Raw genomic sequence first — 21,077 nt, 5'->3', positions numbered from 1 at the left:
TTGGACAGTAAATTAAACGTATTCCCTATCCTAGAGCGCCCCCCAGCGCAATGCGTTGTAATGGTTTGCGTTGTAAATGTTGCATCGTAAAGGCAATGCGTGGTAAAAGTTGCGTTGGGAAGGATGTTTCCCGTGGTACATAGGTGGTCACAAGCAACCTTACAAATGTATTTAGGAAAATAACTATCTACTAATATTGACAAACTGAGATTTACATCACAAAATGAAACTTCCTTGATGCAGGAATAATGTTTGTTTTTCTTCAGACTATTCCAACTTTGCATGTCAGTGTACTGTTGAGCACACACACAAAGTTATACACGTATTTAACAATATCTAAGCATACTATTTTGTACTGGACGGGTACCCATCTAGTACAAAACCTATGCAAGACATCATACACACACAACCTTGCTCTATATTGTGCGGGACAAGGTAACCAAAAGTTCACCAGCGTATGGGGAGAGATCAACAGTGCCCCATCTTTGGCTTTGGTTGCTGCAATGTGCTGAAAGTATAGCAAACCTTTTATTTTATAGATTTTACACTACAAAGATTTGCATAACTATTAAATGGACACTTCTAGATGACGTACAAATTGTATATCTGTCATGTTAAATGCAGAAATGTATTTGCGTTGTATTCCAGAACACAGGTCTGGCCTTGAAGTGTTATGTGGCTGCTTCCTTGCTCTTATTGTAGGTTTTCTCCAAATAAGAGTGGTAAACGTTTTCTCTACAGGGCCACATGTGGAATTTGTTGTTCATGTTAATAATTTTACTTGCACTTTATTTTAACAATACATTTCAACTTTTTAATAAACACCCCCTCTCTCCTAACTCCAGAACCACTGCATGTAGCCTATTTTTTAACCCTTTCTTCAAATTCCCTAATGAAACCTGCTCTCACTTTTCAGAATCTCTCCTTCATTAAATCATATTACCTGTCTAAGAACGTGTAGTCTTTTTGTATAATTAACACTAGAGTAGTACTGCTCTGAGAACTGATTAACAGGTCCTGAAACTCCTTCATATTGCTTCTTATTTTACGGTATTTAATAAACCAGCTTTTTCATTCCCAAAAGAAACCATACTTTGTGTATCCACATGTTATACCCATGCCCCTCCGTTCCCTCTAGAGTGTAAGGATATCTTTCATACTTACAGGAATAAGAACGAGTTATATTTTCTTTTAAGCAACTTTTGGGGATAAGTTCCTCCAAGGGTGCTCCCACCAATATGACTCATGGCCCTCTGGCTAAGTCTGTTCCAGCTGTTCTGTGCGTGCCCCTGAGGACCATGTTCCAGTAATTTGTTAGGAGCAGGCTGTCCCACAAGATGTTAACCAATGTTGCCTTTCCCCTGCAACCACTCCAGAAAGTGGTCGTGTGGGTCCTCTTTGATATGAACTGTTTAGAGCAAGGTGCTATCTATGTAGAATCTTGTATAAAGATTCCTTGCTTTGTACATGTTTTGAATTTTTTTTGTATCTTTTCAGTATCTTTTCCATTGTTTGTCTTCTAAAGCGATTGCTAAGTCTTGCTCTCATGTTTTTTGGAATTCTAATTCTATGGTTTTGATATAGCGCATGGGTATCCAAGACCTCCCAGCGCTTCAAACAGATACAATTGGATCATAGATAGCTGAGAGGTAGTTAATTGAAAAGCAGTCTTGTCTTCAAAGCTTTGTGAAAGGAAAGTTTGTGCTCAGGTGCAATGCCAGCGGTTGAGATTTCGAGAGTCTGGGTGCCAAAAAGGAGGAATTGTGGCTGCTCCAGCAGGTTTTATGGATCCTATGGACCATCAGTAGGTGAGCTGAAGAGGATCTGAAGAATCTCCCAGGTAGATATGGGGAGGCTAAAGATCTTAGCCATAGGGGGCCTCTATTGTTTATTGCCCTGTGCATAAAGCATTGGGTTTTAATCTATACTTGGTTTACCACAGGAAGCCAGTGGAGGTCTCTGAGAGCCCTGGTTGCAGCCTGATGCTTAGGGATGTTCATCAAAAGTCGAGATGCAACATTCTGCACAGTCTGCAAGCTTCTGAGCATATAGCAGGGAGAACCAAAATACAAGGCATTCCCGTAATCCAGACGTGAGAGCACAAGGGCCTGCACAATTACTCTTCCAGCTGTAAGGAGAAGGAGGTTGAGAACCTTCTTCAGTAATCTCAAAACACCGTAACAGCTGGCAGCAGGTCTATTGCCTTGATAGTTCATCGTGAGATTTGAGTCAAGCCACATCCCAAAGCTCTTTATTGACTTTTTCGGGGTGGGCTGCTGGCTTAGACAGTCTGGCAGAGGGCTCAGGACATTACTGCAAGGGTTGTTGCCCAGCAGCATATCTTCAGTTTTGCCCTCATTCAATTTCAATTTACAACCGGCCATCCATTTGTCTACTTCCTGAAGGCAGGGAGTCTACCATAGGTGGCTGGAGCTGGGGTCGGGAGAGATTGACATAACCAGCTGGGTATCATCGGTGTACAACACCAATGATAACCCAAATGAGTGCACAATATCAGCAAGGGTAAGTGAGAATTCTCTTTCAGCTCCACCTGTAATTTATAGGATGGAATATAACGTTTACCTGGATTATGCTATCTATGCACACATTACCGATGGCTAAGGAAAAAGATGAATATGCAGAGGGATCAAAATTTCCAGATTCCAAAATTTAAAAAAGCCAAGGGAAGCACAGCAGAGTGTCACATCTAGCTTGCTAAATGTATTCTATAGGGTTGAGCAGCTCTCAGTGAGTCAGTGACTCATGCAGGCCAAGATAAATAGAGGCAAAATGGGTTATTAGCCTCATGGTCAGGATTTCAGTTTTCTTTCAGTATTCATTATAGAGGCAATTTTTTTCAAGGTAGAGATGAAATTGAGTATCATCACTGCAGCCAGTAACCAATCTGTTACTATGTCCAGGATGCTGATAAGTGGGTCCATGCAGGGATTAAATAACATTTCTGACAAACCCTATACTTGAGGTACACCACATATGATGTTGCTAGATTAGGGAAAGAATGATCTCATGTTAACATATTTGATGCTTCATTGTAGTGATTGGGCAAACAATAGCAATGTTAGATTGCTACCGAATATTAGCAATCTGTCAAGAAGCACCTGTTGCTCAATGGTATCAAATGCAGTTGGTCTGCAATTTAGTGGAGTTGACGCCTAACGCCTAAGTTAATATCACTTAGTATGTGGTTTAAATCCAGATGTGAAGACAGTTGTTGGGTTATGACTCTTTCTGGTACCTTTGCAAAAAAAAGGCACATCCCAGATTGATCAGTAGTTGGATAAATGGTCGGAATCAGCAGAAAATGTCTTAATGCGAGGAGTTATGATGGCATCTTAAGGGCTTTAGAAACAGCCCACTTAAAAGGTAAGTGTTAATTAGCCAGCTGATTGTTACGAGGGCCGTGATGTCTCAGTTAATAACTATAGATTACATCTGTCCAAAAATGACAATTTTCGAAAGTGACATCGAAGATCTTTATTATTAACGTGAAGCCATCAAGAGGGGCTGCACATGTTGGTGGCAGAAGGTAATAAACAATGGTTAAAATATTTGTTGTAATTGAACAAAATGATTGCATATTAAGTAACATCACCCGCCACCATTTCATCAAAAAGATTTACAATATTTTAAGTGCAGAGGACTCTTGAATGGGTGCCAAGCTGTAGTCACTGGATAATGCATCATTACTATTATATAATTTTATTAGAGAGCAGGGCTGCCTAGATAGGGCTTGCCAGCGCTAGCATGTACAGACTAAATAAAAGAGCGCATAATCTTAGCTTGAGAGGCAACAAATTCTACAACTGGGGCCCTAGATATTTAAAGGGGTGCCCCTTTGTCTGACCATCTTAACCCTAGGGGTTACAGCAAGGTGAGCATGAGTCGCTAGATCGCAAGGTGTGTTTAGGTGCATAGGGAGGCACTAGACTAGATTGTTAAGATATTGAGAGGCAGTGTGAGTCATGGCTTCATAAAGAAAGTACATAGATTTTAAAAATGAACATGCTTATCAGTGGTCAGCCAGTGAAGTATTTGCAAGTGGGTTGAAAGCGAAACACGCAGAATGGAGTGACACAGGAGTCTAGTGGCTGCAATCTGAACTGTCTGTAGCTTCTTTAACTGGGACTTAGAGGCTTCAAATAGAGCATATTTCCATAGTCAAGACGTGATATAATGAGGGCAAGAACAATAGTTCTTTGTGCCAAGATGGGAAGAAGCCAAGGAATTTAAGGAGCTCAAAGGAACTTGCAGGCACCTTGTTGATCTGAGTGTCCATCATAAGGATAGTTTCAAGCCAGAGTCCCAGGTCTTCAACCACCTGTTTAGGAGTAGGGATATGACCTAGTTCCTCTAGCCATACTGATGGCTCCCAGAGTTGAGTCTGATTGTCCACAACTAAGACTTCTGTTTTGTTTCCGTTTAATTCAGGAAGTTATTATTCATCCAATGATCCACTACAGATACAATAAAGGCCTCAGCTTGATACTGCTGTCACCAATGTACTGCCTACCAGTATTACTTGAAGCATGCATAAAGTAATTTAATCGGAACAATCATCACACTCAAACAAAAGTTAATCAAATTAGAGTAGATGGTAAGAAACCTCAGTGTCTAGAGGAAATCGTGATTACCCTTGGTGGCATTAGTGCATCACGCCAGTCCTCGTCTTCAATAGGTCCCACACAGTTTTCCCACCAGGCTCTGCGGGGGTACTGGGTGCCCAGGGTATTTTCAATCGTAGAACAATGGATCTTGAAGATTCCACCTTTGCCTAAAGGGACCATCAAGAGCTTTGCCTCCCGTGGGCTAAATTCAGGAAATGAGCCAATCTGTGAGAGATGTGAACGTAGAGCCTGTTGCAATTGAAAATATTTGTAAAACTGTGTATGGGATAGTGTATATGTAGTTTGAAGTTCCTGGTAAGACCGCATGTGTGACGCTGCCCACATATTGGGAGACCCTGATAAGATCCCACCTTCCAAAGCCTGTAGAGATGCCACTTCTTTCAGCCAGGTACCATGCCAGAGAGGTGTTTGCCGCTTAAGTGTGGCATCCCATCGAATATGTTGCAGGGCAGCTGTCCAGGCTTTGCAGTGCTACCTTGGTCATTGTGGCTGTGGAACCAGGAAAGGGTGAGCCATAAAGGATGGACAGTATTAGGGGGAATACCAGCAAAGCCAGTCCAAACAGGTAAGCAGGATCCGGCCAACTAGAGCGGAACCAATGATGAATCACCAGGAGATGTGACGCCAAATAGTAGAGATGGAGGTTATTCTTCTGCAGCCCACCCTCATAAGGGTCCCGCTGGCAATGTGCGAATGCAAAACGAGCCCTGGCGCCATGACAGAGGAGGTAGATCGTCACCCCATCAATAGTTCAGAGCCACTTCACAGGTATCTGAATTGGCAAATTTTGAAAGATGTAAAGAAATCATTTTATAGAGCATGATATGGCCCATACCATTCATTGGAAGGGATTGCCACTTAAGAAGGTCAGCCTTGACTTTCTGCTTCAGGAGTTCCACATTAAGGGACCAAGTAAGCCTAGGATGTAAAGCAATCAAGATGCCCAAATACCTGAAACTAAGCTGGCGGATGGGTATAGCGTCTTGCAAATTCAAACAATTCTGGGAAGGGGCTAAGGGCACCAGGATTGTCCTGTCCTCAGGTCACCCCCGCGCTGCACGGCCCTCCAGCTGTGTGTGTGCCCCCCTCGCTGCTGCTCGCTGCGCCGATCTGCCGTTTTTCCCTGTTTATTGCCTTTCTGTTGTTTGCTGTTTACCCTGCTGTATTTTGTTAGATTTGTACCTCTGTGTCTAGGTTCGCTGACCCCCCTGGTGTAACCCCCGCTCCCCGCTTCGCGCCGCCGTGATATCGCAGCCCAGCCCCCTTCGCCTTAAATGGAGACTGGGCGGACGCGCAGCGGTCACGCGCAGAGGGCGCGCCGATTATTCGCCGAAGGCGCGCCAAAGGCAAGCCCGTCTGCGCCCGTCCACGCCAGGACCGCGCCCAGCACCAGGACCCCTTGCCCCCGCCGACGCCAGACCACACGACGGACTTACGACGCCGCCACACTCAACGCCGGCCGGAACCCCGCCTGCCACCGAGCCACCCCGAAACGCACCCACGGACCCTTCACCTGACAAACCTGCTGCTTCACCTGCCTCCGGCCCTGCACCGCCCCCGCCAGGCCGAGCCCCAGCAACAACCCCCTCAAGTGCATCCTGCTCAACACCCGCTCCTTCCACAGACACGCCGTCGAACTCTGGAACCTGCTCGACACAACATCTCCAGACGTCGCCTTCCTCACGGAAACCTGGATGAACGCCTCCTCAGCGCCAGACATCGCAATCGCCATCCCGGACGGTTACAAGATCACCCGGAAGGACCGCATCAACCAGACGGGAGGAGGCATTGCCATCGTACACAAGAACACCATCCGCATCTCGACCAACTCCGACGACACCTTCATCGCCGCCAAACACCTCCACTTCCAGATACACACCGACCCCAAGACGACCCTCAGAGGCACCCTCATCTACAGACCCCCGGGACCATGCACACAATTCAGCGAAGACATCGCAGACTTCATCAGCCCGCACGCCCTCCCCTCCGCTGACTACATCCTCCTAGGGGACCTCAACTTCCACCTGGAGAACAACAATGACAGCAACACCACCACCCTGCTGGACAACCTCGCCAACCTCGGACTCAAGCAACTGGTGAACACCCCCACCCACTACGCCGGCCACACGCTTGACCCCGTCTTCTCATCCAGCAAGCACATCTCCTTCAGCCACTCCACCGGACTTCATTGGACTGACCACAGTGCGTCCACTTCAGCTTCAGAAGAACCACGAGCCACCACCACCCGCAACAGGTTCCTCGCCGGAGCTGGAGCAAGATCACCGCCGAGCAGCTCACTGCCTCCCTCAGCCAGAACCCTCCCACCAGCACAACGGACCCTAACGAAGCAGCCATCAACCTCACACAGTGGCTGACCGCCTGCGCTGACAACCTCGCACCAATAAAGAACCCTCCCAGCAGACCTGGCAGCAAGAAAACCCCCTGGTTCACAGACGAACTCAAGGACTCCAAGAAGAACTGCCGCACCCTCGAGAAAGCCTGGCGCCATGACCAGAACACAGACAACATGACCGTCCTCAAGCACGCCACCCGCAAGCACCACCAGCTGATCCGCGCCACCAAGAAGACAGCACTTAAAGAACAACTGGATAACAACGCCCACAACAGCAAGGAACTCTTTAGCATCGTCAAGAGGTCTCCAACCCCAGCGCCGGAAACAACGATATCACCCCCTCGCAAGACCTCTGCGACTCACTCGCCTCGTTCTTCCACCGCTAGATCTCCGACATACACAACAGCTTCGGCGCACAGACCACTCACCCAACCACCAAACCAACGCCTGCCACCACCACCCTCTGCAACTGGACCCCGGTCAGCACCGAAGACACCACCCGCACGATGAACACCATCCACTCCGGATCCCCAACCGACCCCTGCCCCCACCACGTCTTCAACAAGGCCGACTCCATCATTGCAGCCCAACTCCGGGACATCATCAACACCTCCTTCCACACCGCCACCTTCCCGGAGAGCTGGAAGCAAGCCGAGCTCAGTGCCCTCCTGAAGAAACCAACAGCGGACCCCACCGACCTCAAGAACTTCCGCCCCATCTCGCTCCTCCCTTTTCCTGCCAAAGTCATCGAGAAGACCGTCAACAGACAACTCGCCGCCTTCCTCGAGACGAACAGATCCCTCGACCCCTCGCAGTCCGGTTTCCGAGCCAAACACAGCACCGAGACCGCCCTGATCGCAGCCACCGATGACATCAGATCCCTGCTCGACAACGGGGGAAACAGCGGCCCTCATCCTCCTGGACCTCTCTGCAGTGTTCGACACTGTGTGCCACCGCACCCTAGTACAGCGCCTCAGCAACATCGGAATCCAAGAGAAGGCACTGGAGTGGATCATCTCGTTCCTCGCCGGAAGAACCCAGAGAGTCTGCCTCCCCCCGTTCAGATCCCAGGCCACCGAAGTCATCTGCGGCATACCACAAGGATCATCTCTCAGCCCAACCCTCTTCAACGTCTACATGAGCCCCCTCGCAGACATCGCACGCCAACACAACCTCAACATCATCTCCTACGCCGACGATACCCAGCTGATCCTCTCCCTGACCAACGACCCCGCCACCGCCCGAGGCAGCCTACACGAAGGGATGGAAGACGTCGCCGAATGGATGAAGAACAGCCGCCTGAAACTGAACTCAGACAAGATGGAAGTCCTCATCCTGGGATCATCGCCCTCCGCCTGGGGCGATTCCTGGTGGCCCCCTGCCCTGGGCACCACTCCAAAGCCAACGGACCACGCACACAACCTGGGCTTCATCCTGGACTCCTCCTTCTCGATGACCAGACAAGTCAACGCCGTCTCCTCATCGTGCTTCAACACCCTGCGCATGCTCCGCAAGATCTTCCGATGGATCCCCACCGAGACCAGGAAGACCTTCACCCAGGCACTCGTCACCAGCCGTCTAGACTACGGGAACACCCTCTACGCCGGAACCACAGCCAAACTTCAAAAAAGACTCCAACGCATCCAGAACACCTCCGCAAGGCTCATCCTGGACATCCCCCGACACAGCCACATCTCGACCCACCTGAGAGACCTGCACTGGCTCCCCGTCAGCAAGAGAATCACGTTCAGGCTCCTCACCCACGCACACAAGGCTCTCCACGACCTGGGCCCCAAGTACCTCAACAACCCCCTGACCTTCTACACGCCCACCCGCCAGCTACGATCGACCAGCCACGCCCTCGCCGCCATACCACGCATCCGCAGAGCCACTGCAGGAGGAAGATCCTTCTCCTACCTTGCAGCCAAGACTTGGAACTCCCTCCCCATCCACCTTCGGCTGACCCAAGACCATCTCTCCTTCAGGAAGCAGCTCAAGACCTGGCTGTTCGAGCAGTGACGTTCCCCTCCCCCCCAGTGCCTTGAGACCCTTCCGGGTGAGTAGCGCGCTATACAAATGCCATGATTGATTGATTGATTGATTGATTGATTTGGTGGGATTGACCCGGAGGCCTGAAACCTCCCCAAAGCAGCACAGGAGGTGGAGGCAGCATGAGCCTCTCGTCGCTGGGTTTGCCAAATAAAGAAGGACATCATCAGCATACAATGGTATGTGGTCCTTGTGGCTGTCACTCCATCTCCAACCCCTCGTCTGTGCATCATTTAGGATTAGCCATGCCAATGGCTCATGCGCAAATAAAAGGGGAGATATGGGACAACCCTGCCTAGTTCCTCTGCGGATAAGGAAGGCCTGGGAGAGGATGCTGTTGATCTGAACTCTCGCAGTTGGATTGGGATACAGGGCTTGTACCATTTCATGAAAGCGGGCCCAAATCCAGCCCATGCCAGTACCTGTGAGAGATAGCACCAGTCCATTGTGTCAAATGCTTTTTCAAAATTGATAAAAAGCAAAGTCAAGTCTGAAGTTAAAAGATGACAGTCACATTAAGCAGACGGAGGCAATGCCAGGTGCCATTAATCAGCAAGAGCCATATTGATTGGAATGTATCAATGTGGGAAGAACCTGCTTGAGTCGGGTGGCAAGTAGGGTCGCAAAGATCTTTACCGCTCCATTAATTAGGGAGATCAGATGATAATTAGCGCAGGACATGGATGAAGGCAGTGTTTTGGGAATTACCACAATTGTGGCATAATCGATTACCGCAGGAAAGGCACCACCTTGTCACATCTCCTCATAGAGGGCCAAGAGATGAGGGGTCAGGATGTTTCTAAAAGCCACGTAGTACTCCAAGGGAAAACTGTGCGGGCTTCCCGGGGGCCACTGCTGATAGAGTAGATTCTATTTCTTCAGTGGAAAAGGGCTCATCCAGTCTTCATAATTCGATTGAGGAGATGCGAGGAAGGGGAACGTTGGTGAGGAACCGCTTCAGGTAAGCCCCATCCCTCCCGGGCAGTGCTGTGCATAAATTATGATAGTACTGAGCAAGTGCGTAATTTCTGGGAGGGAGTGGAGAGACACACCCTGATCATTCATGATCGCTGGCACGATTCTGGTCTTCTGCTGGTGGGAAGCCAACCAGTACAGAAGCTTTAAGTTTTTGTCTCCCTATCCATAAATCCTGACCATAGTGGCCTGTCAAAGGAACTTGACAGTTTCTAGGGAATGGAGACGAATCTCTTTGTGAAGAAGGGCCACCTGTCTGGGAGTATCTCTGCTAGGGATTGCTAGGAGGGACTTCTTTAAACTAAGGGCGCGTGCCTCTAATTGATTGATATGAAGAGAACATGCCCATACCTGTACTCAATATGCTCCGGGGAAACCCATTGCATAGTGGCTTTACCGGCAGCCAATAGGGTGCCAACAGTGGTGCCCAAGCCTTCATTATTGTGAAAATATGTCTACAGTTCCTCTCTTAAGGTCCAAACTTATTTTTTGTCTTGTGATTACCAGCCATTAAGGCGCCACATGGGTCGTGGGCCTTTCCCGGGGAGCCGAGATGAAGAAGTATAGTATATGTAAATGAGAGCGATGTTCCTCTGATGTATGCATGTATTATCGGCATCTTGGATGCCAAATCCTCCAAGCATCACAAAGACCCAGGGCGGTGGCTCAGTCGGTGAGACAATAGACACAGGAGCATCGGGAAGAGGTCCCAAGACATCAAATTCAGGGATGGGAACCGCGTTGAAGTCGCCACCTATTACTGTCAGTTCTGATGGAATATCTAGGAGGGCTTTAGACAGGTCAAGCAGAACCGTGGCATGGGCTGCAGGTGGGGTGTAGACACTCACAAGAATAATCGTCTGGCCCTCAAGCATCCCAGTGAGTGTCAGGAAGCAGCCCTGGGGATCGCGGACCTTGTGAGAGACCGAGAAGGGAAAAGATTGCAGCAACAGGATGGCCACTGCACAGGACCCACATGTGAGTCTAGAGTGAAACACCCTGTCATATCCCCTAAGTGCCTGGAATGGGCAATGATTACCCAGTAGGTGTGTTTCTTGAAGGAAAAGAACCGCAGGAAGGTAACAGTGGGCACGGACAAGGACTGCGGCGCGTTTCACATGGTCCAGTTGACCATTTACATTCCAGGACAAAGTGCGGAATTATGCCATCACGGGGGAAAGTAAAGGGGTCATGTGGTGCAATAGAGAGGAGGGGATGTAACCCCTTCAACATGAGGGCAGGTTCGCTGTGTATAAAGGGAGGCCAATCTGTGTCGTGCAAAACATAGCAAGAAATGCGAGAGTGTCAATACACGAACAAGGGCATAAAACCTACAATGTAACAAATGAAGAATAAATGAGGCAACAATAATGTCATACTGAATTCCCACACCCCAACGCCATTCTCACCTCATACTTCCATCCCAGAAGCATCTGTGGCCCTGAAAAAGAAATATTAAGAGTGGAGAAAGAAACATTCAACAAGGGGAAATAATGGAATCTAGACCCCCAGCAGATATTGGATCATTAATTACGGTCAGAATATGTAAAACAGTACACACTCGCCGAATAACAAGGAAGTCTGAAAGGCCAAAAACAAATGAAGGAGAAGACCACCCCGCAGGTTCAGCTCCCAGGACAAGGGTAATGTAGTTTAGTGGCTCCCACCTCAGCGAGTCGTCAAGTTTGGGAGCTGTTGTTGCCGGAATTACGGGTGTAGGCCTAGGACTCGGAGCATCTCATGCCAGGCCCCAGAGCCAATTATCTTAGGACGCCTTATGACAGCAGGACCCCCTGGGCGGTACCACTGTCACCTCATGGGCCAGGGAGGATCACAGCACTTCTTAGGCCAGGCCCCGAGGGCTGCAGATCCATCGATGGGGGAAGGGGCCGGAGCACCACAGAGCAGCTGCTAGGACCTGCCACAAGCAGGGCCCGATCCAACCTCGACAATGCGCTGCAGCTCAGCCCACCCAGAGGAGGTGGGAGAGCTCAGCTCTCACAGCAGAACCTCTCCCCCCCTCATACCAAGCTGCCAGTCTGGGTCCTCTGTGTGGAAAAGGCCCACACCCTTGCAGCCACCTCAGCGCAGCCCGCACAGCTCAGAGGTATTGTGGCCGGCAGCGCAGAGCGGCGACCCGTTCCAACACTCCCAGATGTCTCCACTTCAACTCCTCATAATAGGGGCCAGTGGGACCAAAGGTAGAGGTCCTGATAGCAATCTGGCAATCGGATATATGCACAAAACAATGGGGTTCCATACGGGATCCAACAATGAACTTCTGCCATGTTGGCCGCCTTGGGAATGCCCCCCAGACCAAACAATCTTTAAAAATGCGCGCTACCAGTATGGATGACTTGGGATTTCTACACCTTGCAATCCACATTGTCTTATGTAACATTGTTATACACTGATTTAAACAGTTATGATTCATTGTGGCTGTATAATGTTTTCATGATGTAATGTGCTCTGACACCCTTCACTGGTATGAGAAGCGGTATAAAAACAAGCATTTACAATGCAACGGTTTCGCCTTTGCAAAAGTTAGAGCTATTGGCATTGCTCATGACATTATTTTTATTTATGTTTTTTTTTTTAACATAAATAAATGGCATTGTCATTTACAATGCCAATAGCAGGGCAGGAGAGCAAGCACAAGCAAAAAAAAAAATAAAGCTGTTTAAACTGTCCTCAAATAAACTTATAATACTTACAAACCACTCGGCTGCCTGCCTTGTGGTTTAAACCAGGTCATTTAAAAACAAGTGGAACCTCTAGGCAAGGGTGTCAAACGATCGTTCATGAGGGTCGGATCCACAGCAGGTTTTCATATATCCACCAAAGAAAAATTTTGATAAAGTGACTCCCAATGGAAGTTATTTACATCATCTGTGTTTATCATGCAAATCTGGCATGGATCCAGGCCTCCACTTCAGGTGGAGTGGTGTGGCTCACTGGTTAGAGGCGGCAGACCCGGCAGCAGAGGATGGCCCGGGACCAGGGTTCGATTCCCGACGCGGCAGGGTCGTGGACCAGGGTCAGCGGGCTCGATAATTCTCGCCTCGGTGCCTACTCCAGTCAGGGACCACACTCGGCAACTCTGGGCATTAGCTTGCCTCATCTTCACAACGGCCCCCCAGACCGCCGGGGATGCTTGGTCGCACCTTAGAGATGCCCATTAGGGACCATCTCTCAGGCTGAGCCAGGATGGGTTCCCCAGCGGTCGAAGCGCGGAGATACTCCTCCGGGAGTTGATTCTAGCGCTATATAAACCCACAATTAAATTAATTAATTTCAGGCTTAGTTTGGACACCCTTGCTCTAGGAATCATTGAAGGTGTGTTGCAACCGTAATCAGCGCTCCGGTACCATTTCCACCTGTACCATCTCCGCCAGTACTATGCCCCCCTCTTTCCGGTGTTTTCCTGCATTGGGAGGACATGGCATGGCTCTTCCACTGAGTGAAGACTTATGTTTTGGAATGAAAGAATGGGTTCTCTCAGCCTTACCAACTACAGTAAGTGCATTGATGACTGAGGCCTGGCTGCCTTTCAAAACAATAATATTAGGAGGTCAAACATCACCCACCTGCAAAGGCCCTACAGTGGTTCCGCGTCACTGGTAGGGTCATCCATAGAGGTCCTTTGCATGGTGCACTGGGCCTTCAGAATGGGCTCCCCACTCCCAACCATGCAGACTCCTAAATTCGCACATCCTACACCAGCCCCTAGAGTGATGCCTGGGTGGAGAAACCTTGGCTGCCAAGGGGCGATGCCCCTTCCAAACACTCTAGCCCCGGTTTCAGGGGAAACTCGGGCCTTGCATCTTCCAAAGGATTTCAAGCTGCATCTGGGATTATCGTGTGTAGACACTTTTTCGGCACCTTCGCTGTGTAAAATTATATTGACCCCAGCCGCTCCTCCAGGCAGCATGTGCCCTGGTGTGGCCACGGGGTGGCATGTGGCATCCTGCGAATAGTTAGATATATGTGCTCCATGTAAATTCAATATATAGAAAAACAATGGTCCCAACCAAATAGTTTCTTTCAAAGAACAAAATCTGTAGTGAGTAAATTGTTTAAATGAGCTTCTTCAATCAATAACGCTCTATTGAATCAATCAATTTTAGCAAAAAACAATTTTCAACACATTAATTTTTGTCGAAAAACCTGACACAAACCAAAGTATTATTCGAAACAGTTCGGAGTTTAATGTTTCACTCCATTAAAACTCAATAATTGAATATATACACATTTTTCATTTATATACAATTCGGACTAACGGTAAAAAGAAGAGCAGTCAGCTTCTAAAAGAAGTGCAGAAAAAAGGAGAAGAAATAGTGATTGTGATAAGAAGGGTGCAAGCCTCAAAAGAAAATTAGTGACAAGTGAAATAGAAATTCGGATTTGATTTATGCTGTACTCAGAATCCAGCTAGTTATTTTCTAAATAGGCCACAGATAGTTGTTATTATCTCCACTCATTTATACAGTCACAAGTGACATGTATAATGGTTTCCAGCGTGGTCCTATTTGTATAGCTTAAAGAAAGGCGTCGACGTTTCGACCCGTCTTTTGGTGCGTGGGCAAGTTGGAGCCCCAATGGGTAAGAAACATATCGGTTATGGAAAGTTAAAATCCATATACACTATCAAAAATCCTGACCACCAATCTTTTTATGAATTTTAACTTAGGATACTGTTGTGTGAAGTCTACGGTAAAAACGCATGTGCAACATCCGTCCTGAGGAAGACCCGCAGGTCGAGGCTCCAACTTGCCCACGCACCAAAAGACGGGTCGAAACGTCGACGCCTTTCTTTAAGCTATACAAATAGGACCACGCTGGAAACCATTATACATGTCACTTGTGACTGTATAAATGAGTGGAGATAATAACAACTATCTGTGGCCTATTTAGAAAATAACTAGCTGGATTCTGAGTACAGCATAAATCAAATCCGAATTTCTATTTCACTTGTCACTAATTTTCTTTTGAGGCTTGCACCCTTCTTATCACAATCACTATTTCTTCTCCTTTTTTCTGCACTTCTTTTAGAAGCTGACTGCTCTTCTTTTTACCGTTAGTCCGAATTGTATATAAATGAAAAATGTGTATATATTCAATTATTGAGTTTTAATGGAGTGAAACATTAAACTCCGAACTGTTTCGAATAATACTTTGGTTTGTGTCAGGTTTTTCGACAAAAATTAATGTGTTGAAAATTGTTTTTTGCTAAAATTGATTGATTCAATAGAGCGTTATTGATTGAAGAAGCTCATTTAAACAATTTACTCAGTACAGATTTTGTTCTTTGAAAGAAACTATTTGGTTGGGACCATTGTTTTTCTATATAACGTTTCACCCAGGTCCTTGAACCTTATTGGGTTACCCCATTCCAGTAATGGCCATGTAAATTCAAGGCAGTTGGCAAACTTCATTTGGGATGCCTTGTGGTTTGCTGACAAGTGAAAGAATGTCTACCAAAGAGCATAGTGGGAAAGTGCTTCATTTGCGTGCAGACACTGCTATGGCTCAGTCATTCCATGACCCAGGCCATATGGTGTGTCTGTCTCTGTACCTATGGCGTAGTGAAGCATGTGAGCGGCCATCACAAGTCCTACCTATTTTCTGCAAAGTCACTGGATGCCCTGAGATATAAAACTGTGCTTCGTGTAAGAATACGTTTGTGTGTAGCCCGCTGGGCGGTGAGGGTGCTACCCTGAGAGGTGCTCATGGTGCCGCGTCATGTGCCCTCGGCTACTAACTCATGGTAGAGCGGCAGTCTTCTTTGTAGTAGACAGGAGCTGGAAGTGTGGGGGCGGGGATTATAATCTGACAAACGCTCAAGATTAACACGTTCCATTCCAGGTGAGTGAGCCTCTTCTATCACGCATATGCTTCTGCAGTGTGACTCCCAGAGTGATGAGCTAGGTATGGCATTGCCTTGCTGTAGGGAAGAGAGGCTCCGTGTTCTGGAAGGGACCGTTGCTAGGTTAATGCGGTCCCCATATGCATTTATATAAAACATCTACCTCACTGGGGCATTCTGCCACCGCAGGGGGGGGCAGTACAAAATTGGGTGTGGTTCGTGACGGTGTCCTGTTTCTTACCTGACAAGACTGGACAGGGGATGGCTAGAACCTCCAGCGCTGCTGCGCTCCCCACCTCGATCTCCAGATCCACCAAAGCCAGCGGACAACCTCTTTCCAGACAGCAGCTTCTCCACGGCCGGTAGGTTGCCAGTGCGGGCGGCCTCCAGAAACTCCTGTTCCTTCCCCATGGTGTGGCTTCCCGTGGCCCCTTGCCCCGGGATCCCCCCAGCTCCCACGCTCCACCTCTAGCCCTCGGCCACACTTTGGTCTCTGAGCGACCCCGCCTCCGTGAGCACCTCGAACACACCCACTGGTGTCACGTCATTTCCGACATGCGTGCAACCTCAGACAGCCGAGTGCGAATGGGAAGGAAGAAAGATTGTTCAGTATGAGCAATCAAAAGAAAGAAAGACTAAACTAACCGACAAAGACTTACGAAAAAGACAAAAGACAAAACCATGAACCATCGTGGGAACAGGCCAGTTAAACGCACGAATCCTCGTTAAACTGTAACAACGTAAGAATATCAAGCAGATGACGTACTGAAACAATATTTATTCCTCATTTTTTTATTTCATCGGTTTTGATAGAAAGCTTTGATGGCCCCCAAACCAGCGCTGGTAAAGCGGAACACCGAGCAAACGGACACGCCAATAACAACACAACCATGAATCTTCAGATAATAAAGAACAGACATTTGTTCAATAGACAATAAACAATTAAACAAAGCTCCAACATCCCTGCAACAGAAATCGCGCAGCCCATCCCGGCAACAGACACATTGGAAATGACAAAAACATGCCGTAAAAAAAAACACCCGCCCACCGCCACATGACGTTCGCATAGCGGCGGAGCGAGAAAAAATCACCAGAACTCCCACGAATCTGCTCCGAGAATTACTGACAGATCTCTCTTCCAATGGCTAGCCTCCATTTATGGAGCTAGCCAATGGAAGAGAGAGGCGGGTGAAAGCCCCTTACTGAAAAACATAAGATTTCGCCTGCGCGACACTGCTGCGCGGTGAACGCCAGGCGAAACCTAAAAATGAAGTACATGTGAGAGAGACGGCTATAGAGAACTAAGAGACAACATTGGGGGAGGTAGTGAGAAAATCTGTGAAGAAGGTCAGCGGGGGGTGTCAACAACGATTGTCACACTGGGGGCCACCAGCACTAATACCGGCCCTGATCTCACATCACACAAACATAGAGAAATGGAGTACACATTGTAAATAAAACAATGATTCAATGCTTGGCTTACCTCAATGGTAGACACGGAACGTGCACTTTATAATCAGCAGACATTCTGTAGCATCACAATAAAGCCTTAGTTAATCTAATATGGGTTATTTTGTAGCATATTCAACAAACCTAAAATTATCTAATATGAATGGACTGGTATTTTTGAAGTTTTATCAGTAATTCCTTTTGTTTGTTATGAATACCCACCACAGTGTAGCTCATCGGAGTGATCAAAACAGTCATTTCTGAAGTCACATTTCTGTAACTGCTGAATGCAATTGCCAGTGGATTGGCACACAAATTCTTCTTCGCTGCAGTTATGATTTGGAAGGGTGACAGGAAGAGAGGTTCCTAGCGGAACTGTTGATGGTGTTGGCAGGTCACCTACAAAGTAAAGCATCTTTGGTTTAACATTCCATTGTATAGGTATTTTGACACAAAATTTCAGAGTAAAGCAGAATATTCCCAACTCTTGATAATTGCCCATTGTTATCGTAATTTTATCCTCTAAATAATGTCCTGCTGTTAGGGCTATAATTGCTGTTTCAGTCCCTAAACCCCGACAAGCCTTAAACAAACAATAGAGTCAGAGGCACAAGGGTTATAACATAGTATTAGAACTTTTCACCCACTGTGGTTAGAATAATTTAAATTAAAAAGGGAGAGAGACAAAGATTGGAATGTTTGAGCAGAACGTTTCTACAGTCATTATTGGCCAGTAGTCAGCCACTCCATTGGAGTTCTCAACATTCCAATAAACTATGGGAAACTAAGGTTCTAAGATTTGGTAATGAAAATAGGCAATCGATATTCACAACACTCATACAAAACACTTGAAGGGCAGAGCACACTACTCATTTTCATACATTCAAGTAAAATTGGAATGAAACTGTTTGATACCATGCAATGATCTTCAAGGCCTTCCTCCATACTAGAGGTAATGCTGGAATTAACCCATAGAAATGGGGTGTGAAAGCCATGGTCAAGGGTACAATGACTTATATTCTGCTCCATGCACTTAATTTACTTCCAGGTTTTTTGTAAACGTCTGTGACTACAGCCAGCCAAAAACATGTTGTTTGATTCACAATTTATGGCAACATTATGGAGAGCATAGGAAATGTGTTCATAGGTCAAAGTAAATTTAAGAGCATGTGCGAACAATAGTTAATAAGGCACTATTAGGCAAACCAATATTAAAGAAGTAGGAATAAGAATTATTGAGTTATGAGAAAAATATGCAAGTAAAATGTTCCTGGCTTTCACATTTCTTTTGGAGGTGTTGGGATCAAATAAAATGGTTATGTATGGCAAAACTGAATCAGATTACCATGTTGTTTCTTTAAATCTCTCTGCTCAGAGAACAGTTAAAAGATATGTCCAAGAAATCGGGCATATGACAGTTAATTTAAACAAGACTGCGTCTATGCATTTCATCTCACAAAAGGGATACAGGTAACGGCCAAGATCACATTCATTAAGAAGACCCAATAAAGCCTCTGGAACGGCAAATTCCTCTTCATGGTAAATGACGTGTCCCTCTTCCCTGAGTGCCCAACAGTACAATTGTCTGTATCCCTAATGCTGATTTTTGTTGTCAAAGGCAAACACAGATCATGTGTGTGTGCCATGACATAGGCTTGTCACATGGATTGCGGTCTTAGCATAGTGTAAAATGGTCAGTAGGAGTGAAAAGGTACTTTCTACCCTGTGTCACTACAGTGAGGCCAACAGGCTCACTCCCTTTTTAGAAAAAGTTCCACTGCTGTGTGCTTAACTCACCATTGGCCTACATCGGACAGATGTGGAGTGCTGCGCAGTCCAGGAGTAGTGACTCTGCGCTGGATCCATGTGTGCCTGGGAAGGGTACAGTACAGGGCTAGAGCAGTGCTGGGCAGGGTATTTGTGGTTCTTGCATGTACTGAGTGTATGTATACCTGCAAGAAATAAATTACCCAAGAGATGTAGTGCTGTGTTGTGAGTACACAATGAAAGCATGTGCTTGGTGTATGAGTGCAATACATGAAGGGGAAAGTCCTGTGCAACGTGCACATGGTGAGTGTGTGTGCTGGCAGTTTGTGTATTTGTAAATAGCACACCATGGTAAACTGCAGAAATGATACTGTACTAAACAGTGCACAGATTGAATGTGTGTGGTGAATGCATGAGGGTCTGTGGGGGCCAATTACTTACCTTCAATAGCATATTGCATGGAGGACCCTGGGTTTATGTTTGGGAATCCCAGTCTTGCTTGTTGAAGACATGAGAAGTACAGGACTTCCGCCAGACAGATTTGTGAATTGCAGCATTCCTATCAGCTGGGTGAGACACACGGTGGAAAACGGGAGAGAACGATTAACCTTTACACTTCAAAAGGGTGCTCTTTGATTCAATGATAGATCACAAGGAAAGGGCCTGGACACATCTCAGGAAAGAGATAGGGCTGATAAGGGAATCATAAAGAGTGGGCATTGGAGCCCAGGATTAGCTTTTTGATACACATGTCAATGTGGCTTACATCCAGGTGTGAACTCTAATAACTCCCACGGCCTGTGTTTTGGGACAATCAGCTTCTGGCTCTTTCCTGCTGTGACTGACAGACTTTTAAGAGGCAAGAAGAGGGGGGGAAAGTATACACTTTGAAATAGGCACAGCCCCAACATAAAACTTCTAGACCCAGAGCTTGAATCACATTTCATCTCTGGAAATGGACTATAAGAAGGGGAGGTTGAGATCCCAAAATATGTAATGTGCCAAGCAGCCAGTCAGACAGAGTGAGAAGGGGAAGCTCTGCAAGTCTTCTGCCTCCGACCAGGACTTGGGGTCAAGGTCCGCTAATCTCCCTGCTGGGGGTGTGGGCAACAACCAGGGAAACCAAGGCCATCAGCTCTGGAGCCTGAAGCACCAGCGCATGTCTGCCTTCCAAGACCAGTGTGCCCTCTAAGAAAGAGGAGAATGTTGGAGGGAGCGAGTTAAAGTGGGGAGCTACACTGAGAGGACTCCCTGAGCAAGGTGTGAAGAAATGGCTGTGCAACATTCAGGCCATTGCCTGAGTGCAGGATTGATTCACTGAACCTGCATATGCCGGGACAGGGGCCACCGTTGTTTAAGATGTGCGCTGTGTGAAGTGCAGGAAATGCCCAAGCCAGTACTGCCGTGTTGCAGTGATCATGTATGCTCGAGGGAGCCACCAATGAAGTTATTGCTACAAAATAATGTGGCACATGGCCTCCTTTGCAGGGACCCTGTGCCAGAAGGGGGACCACTGTTGTGTGGGCAAATGTAACAGAGGAGTCTGTTCTTGAGCTTTAAGATACCTCTGCAACCCGATACACCAGAAGGGGCAGCCAGGTACCAGTGTAGCCAGGAAGTTCGGGATGCTGCCCAGGAAAAAGACTGAGGCTGCAACCAACGGGTTGAGCCTACAAAGCAAGAACTGCCCCTGACTAACAAACCCAAGTACTGTGGAGGATGCTGCAGATAATGCTGCACCTTCACTGGGCACAAGTCAGGAGCTGGATGATCGTCCCCCTCCCAGTGGGGGGAAGATTTGCTTACCACGTCTTTGCAAGCTGGGAGCATATCCAATCACTGGGAAAAGCCGCCAGCATCACTCGGGGAAAGTGCCTGTGCCTGATGGGTCCTGTCACATGTACTACAAACAGCCCGACTTCTCCTAACAGGATAAAAACTTGCGAGGGTCTGCGGTCAGGGCACTCACTGC

At 47.3% G+C, this 21,077-nt stretch overlaps 1 protein-coding gene across 1 annotated transcript in view; it reads right to left on the bottom strand.

Moving 5' to 3' along the window:
* Positions 1-21,077, bottom strand: part of MALRD1 (MAM and LDL receptor class A domain containing 1) — a 2,679,189-nt gene that overhangs the window by 2,019,469 nt on the left and 638,643 nt on the right. Inside the window, exon 15 of the mRNA XM_078663745.1 lies at positions 17,561-17,737. Coding sequence (XP_078519871.1) covers positions 17,561-17,737 — 177 coding nt within the window. The remainder of the gene's footprint in view (positions 1-17,560; positions 17,738-21,077) is intronic.

This window comes from Lissotriton helveticus, chromosome 10, assembly GCF_964261635.1.
Source record: "Lissotriton helveticus chromosome 10, aLisHel1.1, whole genome shotgun sequence".
NCBI classification, from domain to species: domain Eukaryota; kingdom Metazoa; phylum Chordata; class Amphibia; order Caudata; family Salamandridae; genus Lissotriton; species Lissotriton helveticus.
The sequence above is the reverse complement of the archived record's forward strand: the minus strand, read 5'-3'. Positions and strand labels throughout refer to the sequence as shown.